Here is a 19335-nt window from a genome sequence, read left to right on the forward strand (position 1 = left end):
CTATTGTCTGGTTGGAGCAGGACCCTCACCCCTATTGTCTGGTTGGAGCAGGACCCTCACCCCTATTGTCTCCATCAGCTGATTACTATGTAACCGTGGTTCTGTAATGTTTGTCCTTTTGTCTTTCTGTATTCCCCCCGTCTATGTAAGCACTGCGGGATATGTTGGCGCTATACACATACAGATTATTATTATTATACACCGGACACGACCTGTCAGCGCAGCGGTACGCGGTCTCCTGAGCCCCTCACAGGCGCTGCAGTGTATTTGACCGCTCAGACACGACGGAAGTGTTTTCCGGTTGTATAAACACGCGTCCCGTTTACCGGATGACCGGCCCTCACGGCTGTGAACGAGCGATAACGGCGTTTTGTTTTTGCGCCATTTCTCGCCTCCATCCCGGGCAACAAGACGGAGAGCACGGAACACCACAGGGTGACTGAAGACCGGGGGGCGAGGGAAATATTAGCAAACCCCCGACGGTCGTCTGGATAGTCTGACCGAACACCGGGCATTGGGGGGTTAAATGAACCGATAACGCCGACAATAAGTAACACGCCCGCGAGCCCAGCGACTGAGGCCCCGCCCCGCCCCGCCCCTTGCGCTCTGCTCTCATTGGCTTTCTTCTGCTCTGTCATAACAAGACAGCCTATAGCATTGCTCTTTTCAACAGCCAATCACGCTCAATCTTTTATTTCCCGGGGAGAAATTCGAATTGTAGCCACGCCTCCCTCTGCGCTCTCTCCGGGTGGGTGTGTCTGATGGGCGGGCTATGTTGATGCGCATTATCCAATGAAGTAAGACAGAGGAATGGCATTGGACCAATCGGAGCATTCCTTCCGTAGATGGGCGGTGCTGACGTGCGGCTGTTGTGTGTACGGGACGGCGCCGTTACCGCAGCGGATGAGATGACGGCGGGCGGCCGGTGATCACAAGGTGACAGGTGAGAGCGGCGCCCGCACGGGGGAGGGGACAGAGTGGCGTCGGGGCTCTAGGTCTCTTCACGGGGGGCGCGAGTCCGTCATGTCCGCCGCCTCCCCTCGGTACTCAGTGCTTGCTGGCTGTGCTTGGGAGCCGCCGGGCCGCTCCCACATTGCGCTCCGTCCGGCATATCACCGGCAGTCGGTGTCGTCCGTTTTCAGTCCCCGTCGGCTAGGAGCCCCGCAGCTAACGGCCACACGTGACGTGCACACGGGTCTGGTACCGCAGCAGTAAGCTGCCTGCAGTGTCTCCGGCTCCTCCCCTCTGCTAGAGCCGGTGATACATTGTAACACCTAGTCTGTGAGGCTGGAGGGAGAGCACGTCCATCCAGGGCAGAGCCCCGCCCCCTTGTTGATCCAGAGCAAGGCAAAAACCCCAACGAGGCAGAAGCTGTCATTCAGTAGGGGGCGACAAAACACTGAACCTCAGTAAAGAAACACGTGATCAGCTGAGAGATACTGTCCGTAACACTAATTGGGGGAAACACCCTCATAAATATCAGTGCAGGCGACAAATGGGAGGGGTTTAACAGCATCCTCATAAATATCAGTGCAGGCAACAAATGGGAGGGGTTTAACAGCATCCTCATAAATATCAGTACAGGCGATAAGTGGGAGGAGTTTAACAACATCCTCATAAATAGTGTAGGCGACAAATGGGAGGAGTTTAACAACATCCACATAAATATCAGTGCAGGCGACAAATGGGAGGGGTTTAACAACATCCACATAAATATCAGTGCAGGCGACAAATGGGAGGAGTTTAACAACATCCACATAAATAGTGCAGGCGACAAATGGGAGGAGTTTAACATCCTCATAAATATCAGTACAGGCGACAAATGGGAGGAGTTTAACAGCATCCTCATAAATATCAGTACAGGTGACAAATGGGAGGAGTTTAACAGCATCCAGCAGTTTTTGTTACCCCCCCTCGCTCATCGCTGCCTGTCAGCGTGCTGACCATCAGCCTCATCTTGGATTCACAGCGGATACTATTGGTTCATCCCGCTCCCTGATGACAGGCGGGCATGAAGAGCAGAGCGGTCCAGCTGTATACTCCATACCCCGCTCAGCTGTATAACAGCCAGGTGCTGCGAGCAGCTGGATGCAGAACACAAGTGGGGACACCCAGCTCATCTGCCGCATCCTCTGGAGCGCCCGGCGATCGCTCACCGTTTGGTCGATCTCCTCGCACCGTTACAGAACACAACGATTATCACTCAAAAATCACTCCAAAGATAATCGTGTCTAACGGCAGCCGAACCCCAAACCATTCAATGATATCAACAGCAAACGGATGGCACTGGGAGCGCCGGCCCTTTAACAAATAATGCAGGAGAAATCAAAGATGATATGTGGGGGGGAGGGGCAAATCTATTAAATAGTTTTTTTCAAGTATATTCATGAAGGCAAATAAATGTCACACAAGATGCAGGAAAAAACAACCCCAAACTAAATATCACCTGCCTAACCCAGGAGGAGGTGCAGAGCCGGGTCAGGAGGATTAAGGGAACTAAGTGTTGTGATAGATAGACTGCTGTATCTAATATTTGTGGATACTATCGAGAGCGGGGCTGTGCCATTGGATTGGCGCATTGCTAATGTGGTTCCAATATACAAAAAGGGGTCAAAAAGTGAGCCTAGTAACTACAGGCCGGTAAGTCTCACTTCAGTGACTGGAGGAATATTGGAGGGTTTCTGGGAGACGCCATCGATGAGTACATCAAGGAGAACAACAAAATAACTCCTCACCAGCATGGGTTCATGAAGGGGCGATCATGTCAGACCAATCTGATCAGCTTCTACCATGAAGTAAGCTCTAGGCTGGACCTGGGAGAGTCTATTGATCTTGTATATCTGGACTTTTCTAAAGCATTTGACACCGTGCCACATAATAGGCTGATATATATAATGAGGAGCTCGGATTGGGGGAAAATGTGTGTATCTGGGTAAAGAACTGGCTCAGAGATAGAAAGCAGAGGGTGGTAATAAATGGTTCATACTCTGATTGGGCCACAGTCACTAGCGGGGGGCCACAGGGTTCAGTACTAGGCCCCATTCTGTTCAATATATTTATCAACGACCTGATAGAGGGGCCGCACAGCAAAATATCAGTATTTGTAGATGACACAAAACTGTACAATATAATCAATACAACAGAGGACAATGTGCGGCTACAAACGGACCGAGATAAGCCAGGGGGGGGGGGGAGAAATGGGGAATGAAGGTCAATGTGGGTAAATGTAAGGTTCTGCACATGGGCAGGAGAAACGGATATCACCAATATACACGAAATGGGGTACCGCTAGGGAAAAGACCTGGGGGTACTAGTGGGCTGTAGACTAAACTGGAGTAACCAATGCCAGTCAGCTGCTGCAAAAGCTAATAGAGTCTTGGGGTGCAGTAAAATAGGTATAGGGGCGAGAACATTGCCCACGGTCGGATTTGTACCGCAGTTCTTGGGTTCTGTTGACCCTCATGGCCGTCGGCCCGTTGGCGCTCGCATGCGTGATTCTGCCACATATTTTCCCGGGGAAAACATGGCAGCATGTTCTCTTTCGCCGCGTGTTTCCGCAGCGGGACGTGCGCAGTAATATCGTGTTAATGGAGGCCGTATGTCCACCGCAGAATTCCACGGGCACCCACGTTTTAAAAAATTGGTACTCCCGCCGCGTAAGTCCGTGGGCGCATCCCACTCCGTCCGTGGGCATGAGCCCGGAAGATCACGGCTGCTCCATTCCTGCGCGGACGGCGCCCATAGAGGTCGGTGTAATCCGTCTGAGCCGCGTTCTGTCCACCATTAACACCGTCCAGGTTGTGGATTCTGCGTCATCGCCGAGCGACGGTGCGGGGAAGAAAAAGGCTGTACAGCGGATGTGCGACGTCAATCCGCCAGGTCCATCCACAGTACAGAATAGACAGGCCCGCCCCGCTGCGGGCTCCTGCATCCGTGACTAACACAACTCCAGCTATACCTCACCAGCAGGGGGCGCTCCATCTATACATGTCACCTGCAGCAAGCGGGGGGCGCTCCACCTGTACACGTCTCCTGGGGCCATTCGGGGGCTCTCCACCTGTACACGTCACCTGGGGCCAGCGGGGGGCGCTCCACCTGTACACTTCACCTGCGGCCAGCGGGGGGGCGCTCCACCTGTACACTTCACCTGCGGCCAGCGGGGGGGCGCTCCACCTGTACACTTCACCTGCGGCCAGCGGGGGGGCGCTCCACCTGTACACTTCACCTGCGGCCAGCGGGGGGGCGCTCCACCTGTACACTTCACCTGCGGCCAGCGGGGGGGCGCTCCACCTGTACACTTCACCTGCGGCCAGCGGGGGGCGCTCCACCTGTACACGTCACCTGCGGCCAGCGGGGGGCGCTTCACCTGTACTCGTCACCTGTGGCCAGCGGGGGGGGCGCTCCACCTGTACCCTGTGGCAGCTTTGGGTTCGGGGGGCGTTTCTGTAGGCCCGCAGTCGGGTCACAGGGCCCATCCAGATCGCCAGGGGCCCCTCTGGTGTCGCGGCCGGTCAGCGGCGTGCAGCCAGTTGTATCTGCCGGAGCGCGTGAGGTCATGTGACTGCTGTGCGGAATGCTGGCTCCTTCCTGCTGACTGTTTCTACATGGCGAGGGTCGTGTCTGGTACCTGCCCGACGGGCGCCGACTGAGTTGGCATCTCGTATCGCTGCTTCTCACCGCCGCCCGCCGCGTACAGAGTAACATTGTGAGGCTTTATGTCACAGGTTTCCGTGCGGACCCCCAGAGCGGCGCGATGAGTTGGGTGCTGGAGGAGTGGAAGGAGGGTCTCCCCACCCGGACCCTGCAGAAGATCCAGGAGCTGGAGGGGCAGCTGGAGAAGCTGAAGAAGGAGCGGCAGCAGCGGCAGCTCCAGCTGGAGGCCCTGGAGGCCGTCCTCCAGAAGCAGAAACAGAAGGTGAGGACTGCGGTCAGCGCAAAAGTGTAGGACCCCCCCCCCCCCCTCCGTTCTAGTGCCCGATTGAGGGACCGCCATACAGACACTGTCACTCTGGAGGAGGTAACCATATCAGCAGCTGTTTGCTACAGTGTATCAGTGCAGGTAAACTGTGTGAGGCCCAGTTCGCGTGGCGCAAATACACAGACCTGGAAGCAGATTGCGGCTTCTGATCGCCCGCGGGGGAGGGGCTTTCACACCTCGTATAGCTTCTGTCTGTATTGTGTGCGTATTTTTTACGTAATACGGACCACGTAAACCGCGCCGATCTGCTGTAGGGTATTCTGATGTGCAGCGTGTCCCATCCGTACGACAGATCGCCATTGCCTATTAGAGTCTATGCAGTCACGTGTCGGACGCAGTTCGGCCGCTCTCAGCACCAATTTTACCGCGATTTAGAGCGGCGTTCTTGAACGCATATCACAGCGTTTGACGGCGTTTTTAACGTACACCATCATGATGGGGGATGAGGGGCGTTAAAACGCTAAAATGCAATGGGAGTATTGTACCGCGGTCAGCGAGGCGCTCGGGACGGCGCGCTAATTATGGTAAAAAGCGAGGTTTGTGAGAGCGGCCTAACGTGTGCGGCAGGGGACGGCGTGGAAAGGATAGTGATTTCGATTGGGCTGTCTTGTGTGTTTTTTTTTTTTGGGGGGGGGGGGGGGGGGGTTCCCGTGAAAAAAATCCAGTACATACATGCACAACAAAAACTTGACACGACCCATATATATATATATACAGTAGAGACGTGTATTTCACTGACCAACATTGCATACACCCGTGTGAGAACACTCTGGCTGCACGGTAGCTTTTTCCACGACAGCGGTCACATTGGCACGACTCGCTGCTCTGGTTGTGATTGGCGAGTCACGGGCGTGGCATCTTGCCATCCTCACAGTGTTGGCATTGACTTCAATTAGACTGCGACATCACAGGGCATCACAGAGCGACCACAATTGCCCTGCAGTCCTTTCTGCAGATTGGATACATTGTAGCAAGACCTCCCCTCCCGTCAGCCTCTGGATGTAAACTATGAATGTTCTTAATCACTGAAAGCAAGCAGAGATCCTGAAAATGGTAAAAAATTGACACAAAGCGAATGAAAACCTTCCTCACTGCAACTATTTTTTTTACTTTAACTATCCCACCGTTTTGAGCACACAGCTCTTGTGCTAACCTATGTGTTACCATGGTAACGGACTAAAAAACAAACCCGGTATTGTCTGATCCAGCAGTCCTACTTGTACATTTGCAAGCAGTAAGGAACAGGTAGAAGGGAGGATGACTTCAGGGTCTGTTTGTAGTCTGTTACCACGGAGACACACAGCTCTGCATAGGAGCTGTGCGCACAAAACGGATGGACATTTCTAATCAATACTTTGGTTTTAGTAACTGGATTATTTTTATTCTTATTGATGTGAACAGGCGGAAAGTGAGAAAAGTGAAGTCACAGCGCTGAAACGGGAGAATCAGAGTCTAATAGAACTATGCGACAACCAGGAGAAGATGCGGCAGAAGCTGAGCCACGAGCAGCAGGTGAAGGACACGCAGATCAGCATCCTGGAGGGGCAGCTGAGTGCCACCAAGAAGCACGTGGAGAAGATGGAGCAGGAGCTGAAGAGGTCAGCAGGACTAGTGCCAGCAGAGGGAAGGGAGGAGCAGGGACAAGTGGGAGAGAAACTAGTGCCAGCAGAGGGAAGGGAGGAGCAGGGACAAGTGGGAGAGAAACTAGTGCCAGCAGAGGGAAGGGAGGAGCAGGAGCTGAAGAGGTCAGCAGGACTAGTGCCAGCAGAGGGAAGGGGGAAGCAGGGACAAGTGGGAGAGAAACTAGTGCCAGCAGAGGGAAGGGAGGAGCAGGGACAAGTGGGAGAGAAACTAGTGCCAGCAGAGGGAAGGGAGGAGCAGGGAAAAGTGGGAGAGAAACTAGTGCCAGCAGAGGGGAGGGGGGGAGCAGGGACAACTATAAGGGGAGCAGCGAGACTAGTGCCAGCAGAGGGAAGGGAGGAGCAGGGAAAAGTGGGAGAGAAACTAGTGCCAGCAGAGGGAAGGGGGGAGCTGGGACAAGTGGGAGAGAAACTAGTTCCAGCAGAGGGAAGGGGGGAGCAGGGACAAGTGGGAGAGAAACTAGTGCCAGCAGAGGGAAGGGGGGAGCAGGGACAAGTGGGAGAGAAACTAGTGCCAGCAGAGGGAAGGGGGGAGCAGGGACAAGTGGGAGAGAAACTAGTGCCAGCAGAGGGAAGGGGGGAGCAGGGACAAGTGGGAGAGAAACTAGTGCCAGCAGAGGGAAGGGGGGAGCAGGGACAAGTGGGAGAGAAACTAGTGCCAGCAGAGGGAAGGGGGGAGCAGGGACAAGTGGGAGAGAAACTAGTGCCAGCAGAGGGAAGGGGGGAGCAGGGACAAGTGGGAGAGAAACTAGTGCCAGCAGAGGGAAGGGGGGAGCAGGGACAAGTGGAAGAGAAACTAGTGCCAGCAGAGGGAAGGGGGGAGCAGCGAGACTAGTGCCAGCAGAGGGAAGGGAGGAGCAGGGACAAGTGGGAGAGAAACTAGTGCCAGCAGAGGGAAGGGAGGAGCAGGGACAAGTGGGAGAGAAACTAGTGCCAGCAGAGGGAAGGGGGGAGCAGGGACAAGTGGGAGAGAAACTAGTGCCAGCAGAGGGAAGGGGGGAGCAGCTAGACTAGTGCCAGCAGAGGGAAGGGGGGAGCAGCGAGACTAGTGCCAGCAGAGGGAAGGGAGGAGCAGGGGCAAGTATAAGGGGAGCAGAGAGACTAGTGCCAGCAGAGGGAAGGGAGGAGCAGGGACAAGTGGGAGAGAAACTAGTGCCAGCAGAGGGAAGGGAGGAGCAGGGACAAGTGGGAGAGAAACTAGTGCCAGCAGAGGGAAGGGAGGAGCAGGGAAAAGTGGGAGAGAAACTAGTGAACTAGTGCCAGCAGAGGGGAGGGGGGGAGCAGGGACAACTATAAGGGGAGCAGCGAGACCAGTGCCAGCAGAGGGAAGGGAGGAGCAGGGAAAAGTGGGAGAGAAACTAGTGAACTAGTGCCAGCAGAGTGAAGGGGGGAGCAGCGAGACTAGTGCCAGCAGAGGGAAGGGGGGAGCAGCGAGACTAGTGCCAGCAGAGGGAAGGGGGGAGCAGCGAGACTAGTGCCAGCAGAGGGAAGGGGGGAGCAGCAAGACTAGTGCCAGCAGAGGGAAGGGGGGAGCAGCAAGACTAGTGCCAGCAGAGGGAAGGGGGAAGCAGGGACAAGTGGGAGAGAAAGTAGTGCCAGCAGAGGGAAGGGGGAAGCAGGGACAAGTGGGAGAGAAAGTAGTGCCAGCAGAGGGAAGGGGGGAGCAGGGACAAGTGGGAGAGAAACTAGTGCCAGCAGAGGGAAGGGGGGAGCAGTGAGACTAGTGCCAGCAGAGGGAAGGGAGGAGCAGGGGCAAGTATAAGGGGAGCAGAGAGACTAGTGCCAGCAGAGGGAAGGGGGGAGCAGCGAGACTAGTGCCAGCAGAGGGAAGGGGGGAGCAGCAAGACTAGTGCCAGCAGAGGGAAGGGGGGAGCAGCAAGACTAGTGCCAGCATAGGGAAGGGGGAAGCAGGGACAAGTGGGAGAGAAAGTAGTGCCAGCAGAGGGAAGGGGGGAGCAGGGACAAGTGGGAGAGAAACTAGTGCCAGCAGAGGGAAGGGGGGAGCAGTGAGACTAGTGCCAGCAGAGGGAAGGGAGGAGCAGTGGCAAGTATAAGGGGAGCAGAGAGACTAGTGCCAGCAGAGGGAAGGGAAGAGCAGGGACAAATGGGAGAGAAGCTAGTGCCAGCAGAGGGAAGGGGGGAGCAGGGACAAGTGGGAGAGAAACTAGTGCCAGCAGAGGGAAGGGGGGAGCAGCGAGACTAGTGCCAGCAGAGGGAAGGGGGAAGCAGGGGCAAGTATAAGGGGAGCAGAGAGACTAGTGCCAGCAGAGGGAAGGGAGGAGCAGGGACAAGTGGGAGAGAAACTAGTGCCAGCAGAGGGAAGGGGGGAGCAGCGAGACCAGTGCCAACAAAGGGAAGGAGGAGCACGGAAAAGTATAAGGGGAGCAGCGAGACTAGTGCCAGCAGAGGGAAGGGAGGAGCAGCGAGACTAGTGCCAGCAGAGGGAAGGGGGGAGCAGGGACAAGTGGGAGAGAAAGTAGTGCCAGCAGAGGGAAGGGGGGAGCACGGACAAGATTTAGTGGAGCAGCAAGGCTAGTGCCAGCAGAGAGAAGAGATGAGCAGGGACAAATACTAGGGTGGGTAGATACTGGTGCCAGAAGGGGGAAGGGAGGAACATGGACAAGTATTACGCGTAGGTAAATACTGGTGCCAGCAGCGGGAAGGGGGGAGCAGGGACAAGTATTAGGGGTGGGTAGATACTGGTGCCAGCAGATGGAAGGGGGGGAGCAGGGACAAGTATTGGGGGTGGAGAGAGACTAGTTCCAATAGCTGGCAGTGCTCATGCCAGCTAGCCTGATCCTGGTTGATAAGTGATATTCTGACTTCCGTGCTGTAGTAGTTCCTCCTGGTCTGTGGGGTGATACCGGAGTTATGGTGGCCTTCACCTTGTTGTCCTGCAGATATAAGAATGACCTGGAGAGGAGCCAGCAGTCGTTCAGTGCGGCGGACATGTCTGTATGTGTCACCCCCCAGAAAAGCGTCACGGTCTCCTTCACCCCTGGGAAACTTCATGGTAACTTTTTACTTTCTTCATTTTCACAATTATTTACAGGCGTGAAGACTTTTGCAATAACTAATTATTCTGGTTCATCTGAAATCAACGGATGAAGCAGATTTGCCTCAAACATATATTGTTTATGTATGCAGCTCCTATCCAGACCTATACGTCTCCATGGCTACGGCCTTCACGGTGTGGGATGAATATCGTGATGCTTTAATAGTCCGACTTTTATGTTCGCGGATACTAAATATATTGGGGGGGGGGGGTTTAATAGTTTAAAATTTTATGGGAAAAGTGTTTTTTTTTTTAAACTTTAAATATTTAATTTTTACCTTTTTTTTTTTTTTGTTTACTGTTAAACTTTTATAAAACCTTTTTTTGCACTTCTATTTCGACCTCACGCAGGACTTGAACTTGCAATCTCTTGCACTACATACAGTAATACTTCAGTATTGCAGTATAAAGTGATTTTTGATGTTGCCTTTCAAGTCCTGCCACTATAGCCTTCAGTAGACTCTGGGCTGCCATGCTAGCGAATTGGCACCCCTGATCACATTGCGGGTGTGGGGGGTGATGGGGCAAGTTACGGGGTCCCGCTGACTGTTCAGACGTGCAGTCAGATATTACCATGGCATCTAAACAGTTAACTGCAGTCATCAGTGCTAACCAATCATGGCAGTTGGAAAGAGCTGATACCTGCCAGGTATGGAGCGGACTCGGCCTCCAAGCTCGCTCCATACACCCTTCACAACCGCCTAGTGTAAATTTACACCATGCAGTCATGAAGTGGTTAATATGTTGCAAAAGTCTACACACCCCCTGCACCGAACATGTATATGAAAATTTTAATATGACCTCCATTTTGCCAGATTCTCTATATGAAGAGCTGCAAGAAAAGTACAATAAGGAGGTGGAAGAAAGAAAGAAGCTGGAGGCGGAGCTAAAAATTCTCCAAATTAAGGTAAAACGAAAGGATTCATGGGAAATCGGACGTTTTCACTCCCGGGTGACCCTTATCTACTGCGCTTTAGTGACTGCAGCTTAGCCACTTGTCTCATGAAAGCCCCTGGATCTTTCCTTCCCAGTGCTTTACACTGCAGCTCTGCTCATTTAGATCACTTCCTGGTTATTTTTTTGGTGTATCCTTATGTTTTCATGTCTTTGTGCAGTTGGTGAACCAGACGCCTCAGCCGGCACCCCAGAATGCGATGAACCACCGTGACATTGCTCGCCACCAGCTGTCATCCTCCGTGTTTTCATGGCAGCAAGAGCGGACACCGAGCCGCGCCTCATCCAGCAGCCATGATGCCTCCCTCAAGAGGAATTACGCTTCCATCCAGTATCCGTGGGAACAAGAAGAGACGCCGAGTAAAAGAGGGCTCAGATCTGATGCCGGAAACCGGAGCTTCTGCGACTCCAACAATCCAGCCAACGATCAGCTCCGGAGCCAGAATCAAGGTGATGGCGCAGTATTGTACATGGCTGCTTTCTTCCTAAAACGGCGTCCCTTTTGGAGTGAATAGGGCTGAGCTGCAGTACCGCACACCGCCTGTGGACAGATGGGGCTCTGTTTTTGCACTAAGGGCTTATTCACACAGGCAAGCGTGATATTGGACCAATATTGCACTTGCACATGTGTGTTTTTTCACGCAATTTTTATAAAATTCAAAATTGCATTGCTTCTGTGAAATTGTGATCCTCCCACGAGTGTTAGGATCGAAGGATCGCAAGTGTCTCCCGCTGATTTCAATGAACATGGTGATTTTATATATATATATATATATATATATGTATATATAATTATAGTTAGTAAGAATTACACACACACACGCACTTTTTTTTTTTCCTCCTTCTCATCCGTATGATTGGGGCATACAGCTCAGGACTGTGGGTATAGCTGCTGCCACTAGGGGGAGGACACGAAGCAAAAAAAAGTCTTAGCTCCTCCTCCTAGTTATACCCCTCCTACAGACACCAAGCTAACTAGTTTTTAGCTTAGTGTCTGTAGGAGGCCGACCTGTTTGTCGCCGATCTTCAAGAACCACTTGGACTCGGGGAATACAGGGAGGCAGGACTCTCTGTTATCCCAGCAAGGAGGGTGAACAGACCGGAGTTAACTGTGCTGTGGTCTATCCTAATCTCAGAAGAAAAGGAGGCAAAGCCTTAACTCAGACATGACCCGCCGGCTATGGACCCCCTTCTTACTGGAGCACTCCCTTCCTGCTTAAAGGCAAGCCAGTGTTTCCTCCTGAAGAGTTTGTTGACATATTGAACAGAGAATGGAACCTTCCTGATAAGCTTTTCACTAAACCCAAGAGTCTAGATATCCTGTATCCTTTTCTGTGGTCGTCTTGGCCAGCAGCAGATCCACCAGTATCTCGTTTGATGAAGCGCACTGCTCTCCCTCTGGCTGACGCTTTACCTTTTCAAGACATGCACGACAGGAAAATGGTCTCTAAGCTAAAACTTCCTTCGAGGCTGTGGGGGTCGGCACTCGGGCCGGTGAGCTAAGCAACTACGCTGAGGTATTCTTTCCACGTCCTCTTCGGGACAATTAGCAGATATGGCGCAACAGCCCAAGTGGGAGGATTATATGGAAAGCCTTCCTGGATACGGCCAGACTGTTCGCTCGCATGTCGCGGCCTCAGTAACCACATGCCATACTGAAATCCTGGGACACAGATGCTTCCTTCAAGAAGTCCTTAACAGCTCTTCCCTTTGTTGGCTCAAGACTTTTCGGAGCCGGACGTGATGAAACATTTCGGAGGCTACTGGGGGATAAGAGTTCTGTTCAATCACAAAACAGACCTGGACGTACAAGAGCATTGCAAGAGAAAAGGGCACAGCTTAATCCTTCCATCGCCCCAGTCCCCGGAGCTCGGATACTAAAAAGGCCTCACAGGAACAGAAGCTAAGACCATCGTTTAAACCAAAACCATCCTGGCGTCCCTGTCCTCAGACCTCCAACGCCACTAAATCTTCTACATGAAGGGGCGGCTCCCACCCGATCTGCTCAGGAAAAGGGCTAATATCCCTCTTCAGGGGGACTTGGTCCGCCCATGTTTCAGACACTTGGGTTCGGGAAGTCATGTCTTCAGGTTGTGCTGTAGAATTTTCAGCTCAACCTCCCAATCCTTTTTTTTTAGTTCCAGAATTCGAAGGTCTCCTTCAAACACCAGATGTTACGGTATACTACCCTTGATACGCCAGCCCGGGTGCCCTAGATCTCACCCACAACCCCTGTCCCTGCCTACTTGCCTCAACTCCTGGCCAACCCCAGGCGGGCCACTGGACGGCGATCCCTACTCTCACTAGGGACCGCAAAGGGTAGAATACCGACAGAAGAGGCAGATGAAAATAACCAACACGAACAATACTAAGCAGAACTGAGGCAGATGGAGAAACCTGGCGGATAATAGCAAGGTATAGCAGACAAGCTGGCAGAGGCAGGAGACCAACAGAGGCAGACTAGCTAGCACACTGATGGAAACCAATAACTGGCCATGATTAGAAGTCTCTGCCCGACCTTTAAACAGAAGCCTCCGCCCAGGGGCGGAGAGAGAGAGCCAACTTCTAACAGAACACAACAAAAGGGAGCTTGTGCGCGGCAGCTGCACTCACAGATGAGCGCGCACATGGTGCGGCGCGCCACCAGCACCACGCCGGCCAGGCACTCACCCCCCTGGCAGCCGGACAACAAGCCGGGGGGACGCGTCCCGACTGCGGGACCCCGCACACCGTCGCCCCGGGAGGACCAGCAACCGCCGCATGGTAACACCAGAGCCTTTCTTTGGGCAATAGACACCCTGTCCGCTCAAGGCTTCATCGTTCCCATGCCTTCTCCTCAGCGGTCTGCAGATTTCTATTCAAATCTTTTTGTGGCGCCCAAGAAGCCTGGCTCTGTCAGACCCGTCCGGCATCTGAGGAGGCTGGATCTTTATGTAAAGGTCTGAGATTTCCGCATGGAGTTACTAAGATCTGTCATTGCCTCCATGAAACCACAAGATGTTCTCCATCAACCTCAGGGATGCCTACCTTTATGTACCCATCTGCCCAGTGCATCTGCAATTGCTCCACTTTGCCATCCGGTCCCATCATTATCAATCCAAGGCTCTTCCATTTGAATTGGCCATGGCTCCCCAAGTCTTCACCAAGGTTCTGGTGTCAGTGATGGCTCTCCTACACTCCAAGCGGATAGTGGCCATTCCCTATCGTGACGACCTCATGATAAAAGCCCCGACGCTGTCAGCCGACCTGGAGAGTCTCCACATCACTGTGGACACAGAAAATGGCCATATACCTACTGATAAACTCCAGCCTGGCTGTCTGCATGCTGGGGGTTACCTGGTTCATGTTCCGCCCTCTTGCATCAGTAAGTATATGGCCGCTTTGTGACTTTTTTTGTCTGTTTGAACATTCCCCTTCTGTGATGTATCTATATATTTTTTAAATAATTTTTATTGAGATTTTTTTGAGGATTTTCCATTACAAACAATTTCATGCTTTGAGACAACAAACGATAGCGTTAAGATCAATCGGCGTTACAGAGAAGAGAAAGAAAAGGCAATCAAAGCCGAGTGATGGGTTACCTTCTCCAATAACAAGGATCACACTGCGAGGAAAATCGATACAACAAAGTAACAAAGCTTCAAAAAGTCCAAATAAACAGTAGTGCAGCCAGAGGGTCGGCAGGAGGAGGAGTTGTCCAATAGGTTGGCTTTAGTTGGCTATTTGTCTACAAGTACATCTTTGCCATTTTGTCAGAAAACATCTTGGGATAAGGCAGATATTCTTTGATTAGTCTTCTGGCTTGTATCTAAGTAGATATCCTGTTAGTTACATCCCTCGGAGTCTAATAAGATGCGTGACTCAAGGGCCCCTTCTGTGATTTTGACACACTAGGTTCTGGTGGATCATCATCCATCCCAAGATGTCCCTCACACCGTCGCATCGACTGAATTTTCTGGGTTTCTCCTTCGTCATGGCTATTAATGCTCACCCGCTCCAGTGGAACATGCTTTCGAAGTGGGACAAGTCAGTGGTGTCCCTCGATCTAAAGATCTGACTACCGTTGCACCTTCAGAGTTCCCTGTATTGGTGGTTGGAGTCCCCACAGACCCATCTGGGAAGTACCTTTTCAGAGCAAGGAACTTGGACCAGAAAGGAGGCCACACTACCAATAAATGTGTTGGAACTTTGGGCCATCCTCCTGTCCCTTCATCACTTTGCACTACAGCTGACAGGGTTACAGTTCGGGTCCAAACCGGCAATGCGATGGCTGTCCCGTACATAAATCATCAGATCAGGACTTGCAGCACCAAAGTCATGAAAGAAGCGGCAAAGATCTTGATGAAGACCACCTTCCATATGTCGGGAGTAGACAATTGGATAGCCAACTTCCTCAGTAGAGAGACAGTCTACCCGGGAGAATGGGAACTTCATCCCAAAGTTTTATTTTTTTAACTCTTGGTCGAGGATGGGATTAACCGGGCGTCGACCCCATGGTGTCCAGAATGAATCGCAGGCTGCCAATCTTTGTGGCCAGGTCTCAGGATCCCCAAGCTTGAGCAGTGGGCGCTCTACTAGCTCCATGCACAGAATTCTATTTCCTGTATGTCTTTCCTACTTTCTCACTAATCCTATGACTTCCCAAGAAGTTCAAGACAGAAGGCCTTCAGGTGATTCTCATCGCCCCAGATTGGCCCCCAGGGTGTGGTACACGGATCTATTTGACCTGTTTATCGACTCTCCGTGGCGCCTCCTTCTTCGAGAAGATCTTCTCTTACAGGGACCGCTCTTACACCCGAGTTTGCCTACCCTTTGTTTAATGGCATGGTGGTTGAAGCCGCTGGTAAGAAAGCTAAGAAACTCCCCTCCTCTCGGGTTTATCATTAGATTTGGACAAATTTCTTAAGTTGTCCTCCAAGTCGGCCGTCTGTCCTCCAAGTCGGCCGTCTGTACTTTTCTACAGGGCTTTGCTCACGCCGCTCCTTCATACTATTCCTCTATTCTTCCTTGGGATCTTAGTCTTGTACTGGATGCGTTTTACAGTCTCATTCATTGGAGCCATTAGGTGAAGTTCCAGCTCGCCAGTTGGCCTGAAGGTGGCTTTTTTAGTAGTTGTCACAACGATCCGAGAGATCTCAGAGCCCGCAGCTTTGTCGGCCAAGCTTACGTTTCATCAGGACAAGGTGGTCTTGCGTTTTCCTTCCTACCTAAGTGGGTGCCAACGTCAATGGAGTTATCGTTCTGCCCTCATTTTGTCTTTCCACAGTTCATCCAAGAGAACGCGCTCTTCATAAACTGCATCTCGTGTGATCCTTGTGGATCCACCTTTCTCAAACTACATCTTTCAGATGTTCTGACCCTCTGTTTGTGATTCCTGATGGCCGTGCACCAGCCAAGGTCGTCATTTACCCTGCAGAAGAGAAAGCTGATAGGGGACCTAGTAGCGGTCTACAAATATCTGAAGGGCTGTCACAGTGCAGAGGGATCAGCCCTATTCTCATCTGCACACGGAAAGACTAGAAGCAATGGGATGAAACTGAAAGGGAGGAGACTAGAGATGAGCGAGCGTACTCGGAAAAGCACTACTCGCTCGAGTAATTTGCTTTATCCGAGTATCGCTGTGCTCGTCCCTGAAGATTCGGGTGCCGCTGCAGCTGACAGGTGAGTCGCAGCGGGGAGCAGGGGAGAGCGGGCGGGAGAGAGGGAGAGAAAGATCTCCCCGCTCTCCCCTGCAGCTCCGTGTCGGCACCCGAATCTTCAGGGACGAGCACAGCGATACTCGGATAAAGCAAATTACTCGAGCGAGTAGTGCTTTTCCGAGTACGCTCGCTCATCTCTAGAGGAGACAGATTAGATATTAGACAGTGAGGGGATCAATGAGTGGAACAGGTTGCCATGGGGGGTGGGGAGTTCTCCTTCAATGGAAGTGTTCAAACAAAGGCTGGACAAATATCTGTGATGATGATTTACTGAATCCTGCACTGAGCAGGGGGTTGGACCCGATGACCCCAGAGGACCCTTCCAACTCTGCCATTCTAAGATTTCTTGCCGGATCCGATCAGCAAGGGAAGAGGCATATCGTGCCAAGGGCAAAATGTTTCCATTCCAAGTTTTGGCACACTCTACTCGGGCAGTGGGTGCCTCGTGGGCGGTATGCAGCAGGACTTCTGCTATGCAGGTGTGCCGGACCGCTACGAGGACCTCTTCGCTCACCTTTTTACCGGATGTATACTTTTGCACCTGCGGACGCCTCTCTCGGTCGAAGAGTCTTACAAACGGCTGTAGACTGACTGTATGCGTCCTTCCACATTCCCCCACCCTGGGGGTCTGCTCTGGAATGTCCCGCGGTCTTCAGCTGTGACCCCAATGATGCAGACGAGAAAAAAAGATTTTTGTACTTACCGTAAAATCTCTTTGCCGTCTCATTCATTGCGGACCCCGCGGCCGCCCCGTGCTGCTACTAGTGTTTTACTGACATGTCCCTCCTTGGAGGTTTCTTTCGTACTTTTCTTGGCTGCTCCTACTGCTGGCTAGCTTAGCTCCTCCGACCAGTTACACCCCCCCCCCCCCCCCCTACAGGCACTAACACTTTTCTGCTTAGTGTCCGTCTCCATGGTTCAAGCTGTGGGCTATAACAGCGGACGACCAGTTCCAGCGCCATTGTGTCTAAGAGAAACAGAAAGACTCCAGCGGGCAAAAGAGCGCAAAACTTGTATCACTGAGCAGCGGGAAAACATCCCCTGGTCAGATGGGCCCAGATCTCTGTTGCTGATGGGAGGTCAGAATTTGGCGCAAGCAGCATGAATCGCTGACCCCTTCCTGTCAGCCGGTCAGAACATGTCAGCACCGCCATCTAATCTGCAGGGACTACAAAAAGCTTCCTGTCCGCAGGGGCCGGTATTCCGGCAGAACCATTTCTTCACACAGTGGGATCTACACCGCGGCAAATCGCTGCCGGTCTGAAGACCAAAGTCCAGCGCTACAAGATGGGGGTAATAAAGGGGCCGTCGGGGCACAATGTCAGTACGATTACAGAAAGAATTGTCCTATAGACAGGTTGTTTCGTACGTACTGACCGCGGGGTCTTCTCTCGCCCCCTTTTGCAGAGTTGAGGTCCAGAGTCAATGAGTTGGATCTTCAAATACAAGTGCAAGAAAAGGAGCTCAAAGTCCAACTCTCCAAACTCCAGGAGACGCAGGCGCTGCTGGACAAGACGCGGGGGGAGCTGGCCGAGAAGGACAAGACTCTGACCAAGAGCCGCGATGACCTGGCGCAGATGACGGTGCAGCTCCAGCAGTCTGTAGACAAGGTGAGGACTGTGAGATGACGGATACATCAATCATTATTGGGGTTTCCATGACTACAGTATTGGGCAGGTCATCAGCATCCCGACTCCCAGCTGATCAGCCAGCCATGGCGCTGTAGCTTGAATGAGGCTCTGCTTGCATTATCGTTCCGGCTCCAGCCATCAGCTGATCGTGGGGGATGCCAGGCGTCGCCCCCCACCAATCAGCAGTACAAGACGTGGCCAAGATTTAAAGGACTGTCAGCTACTGTTGGTCCTGTGAGCTGGGCTTCTGTCTGGCAGTAAGTGAGCTGCTGAGTCCGGGGATGGAAGTCATGCTTACCTCCCCTGTGAGCGCTGGAAGTCCCTACTGAATGCATGGAGCGGCGCTGCGTATTATTCTGCCTCTTCTAATCTTATACCGCAGAGAGTCTTTTTACAATAAGCTCTGGCCCCCGTGGACAAGCCGTGAACATTGTCTGCAGAACCTCCTTTGTGTTGCTTTATGCTGCTAATTTTGACAACTGATTTCAACCTTTTGCAAATTTTGAAATCCACAACAAACTCCATGATTTAGGTAAAACCCAGCCGCTGTGGATTTGCTGCCAATCTTCCACTGCGGGCGGTGGCAGCAGATGGGCTCCGTGTGCCGCCTCGTACCCCCGGGGACTAAGGGGCAGTTTCTTGCCTAAAGGGATTTTCAGTGAAAAATACTATTGATGAGGTCTCCTCAGGATGGGTCCTTTATTAGGTGATCGGCTGGGATCTGTCACTCGGGACCCCGACCGATCAGCTGAGCGGGCGCATGCTGTCAGCGCCACAAATACACAGAGGTCGGAGCGGAAGCCTCTGTGCCAACCTCCATGTAGTGGTCAGTGCATGTAACTGCAGGCTCGGGTCTCATTGAAATCCACACGGGTCGTGCCTGCAGTTACAAGCGCTGGCCACTACATGGAAGTCGGCGTAAAGGCTTCCGCTCTGACCTCTGTGTTACTGCGGTGCAGACAGCATGCGCCCCCCCAGCTGATCAGTCGGGGTCCCGAGCGACAGACCCCAGCCAGTCTACTATTGATGACCTATCTTGAGGATAAGTCATCAGTATTCTCTCTGGAAAACCCCTTCTAAAGGGAACCTGTCGTCTCCCTGTAGGACCATCAATTACATTCTGGTGCTGTGAAGCCCGGTAGGCAGCCGGGTGGGCTATTTTTTTTTATACTTGCCCGCTAGCTGCTTCCTGCGGTGCCCGCCGCTGAAGATCGGGCACCGTGCTGAAAATCATACGATGTGCCACAGATTTGGGTCCCACCTCTAGGACCCTCACCATCTCCACAGCTGACCCCACCACCCTGGTCCGACCTGCAGACCGTCGCTCACTGTGGTGTTAAGTAGCGTGCTCGTCCGTTCCTGTAGCTCCCACCCACCA

At 52.6% G+C, this 19335-nt stretch overlaps 1 protein-coding gene across 3 annotated transcripts in view; it reads left to right on the forward strand.

The window, feature by feature from the left end:
- Window positions 1-858: 858 nt before the first annotated feature.
- The window catches only part of CENPF (centromere protein F), a 46898-nt gene continuing 28421 nt past the window's right edge, over window positions 859-19335 (forward strand). For 2 of the 3 annotated variants that reach the window (XM_066595065.1, XM_066595067.1), the window contains exons 1-7: window positions 859-943; window positions 4725-4915; window positions 6380-6576; window positions 9519-9631; window positions 10489-10580; window positions 10789-11077; window positions 17734-17936. In XM_066595065.1, coding sequence (XP_066451162.1) covers window positions 4754-4915; window positions 6380-6576; window positions 9519-9631; window positions 10489-10580; window positions 10789-11077; window positions 17734-17936 — 1056 coding nt within the window. In that variant the 5' untranslated portion in view covers window positions 859-943; window positions 4725-4753. The remainder of the gene's footprint in view (window positions 944-4724; window positions 4916-6379; window positions 6577-9518; window positions 9632-10488; window positions 10581-10788; window positions 11078-17733; window positions 17937-19335) is intronic. The other variant, XM_066595066.1, reaches the window with a different exon arrangement.

Source organism: Eleutherodactylus coqui, chromosome 3, assembly GCF_035609145.1.
Source record: "Eleutherodactylus coqui strain aEleCoq1 chromosome 3, aEleCoq1.hap1, whole genome shotgun sequence".
NCBI lineage: Eukaryota > Metazoa > Chordata > Amphibia > Anura > Eleutherodactylidae > Eleutherodactylus > Eleutherodactylus coqui.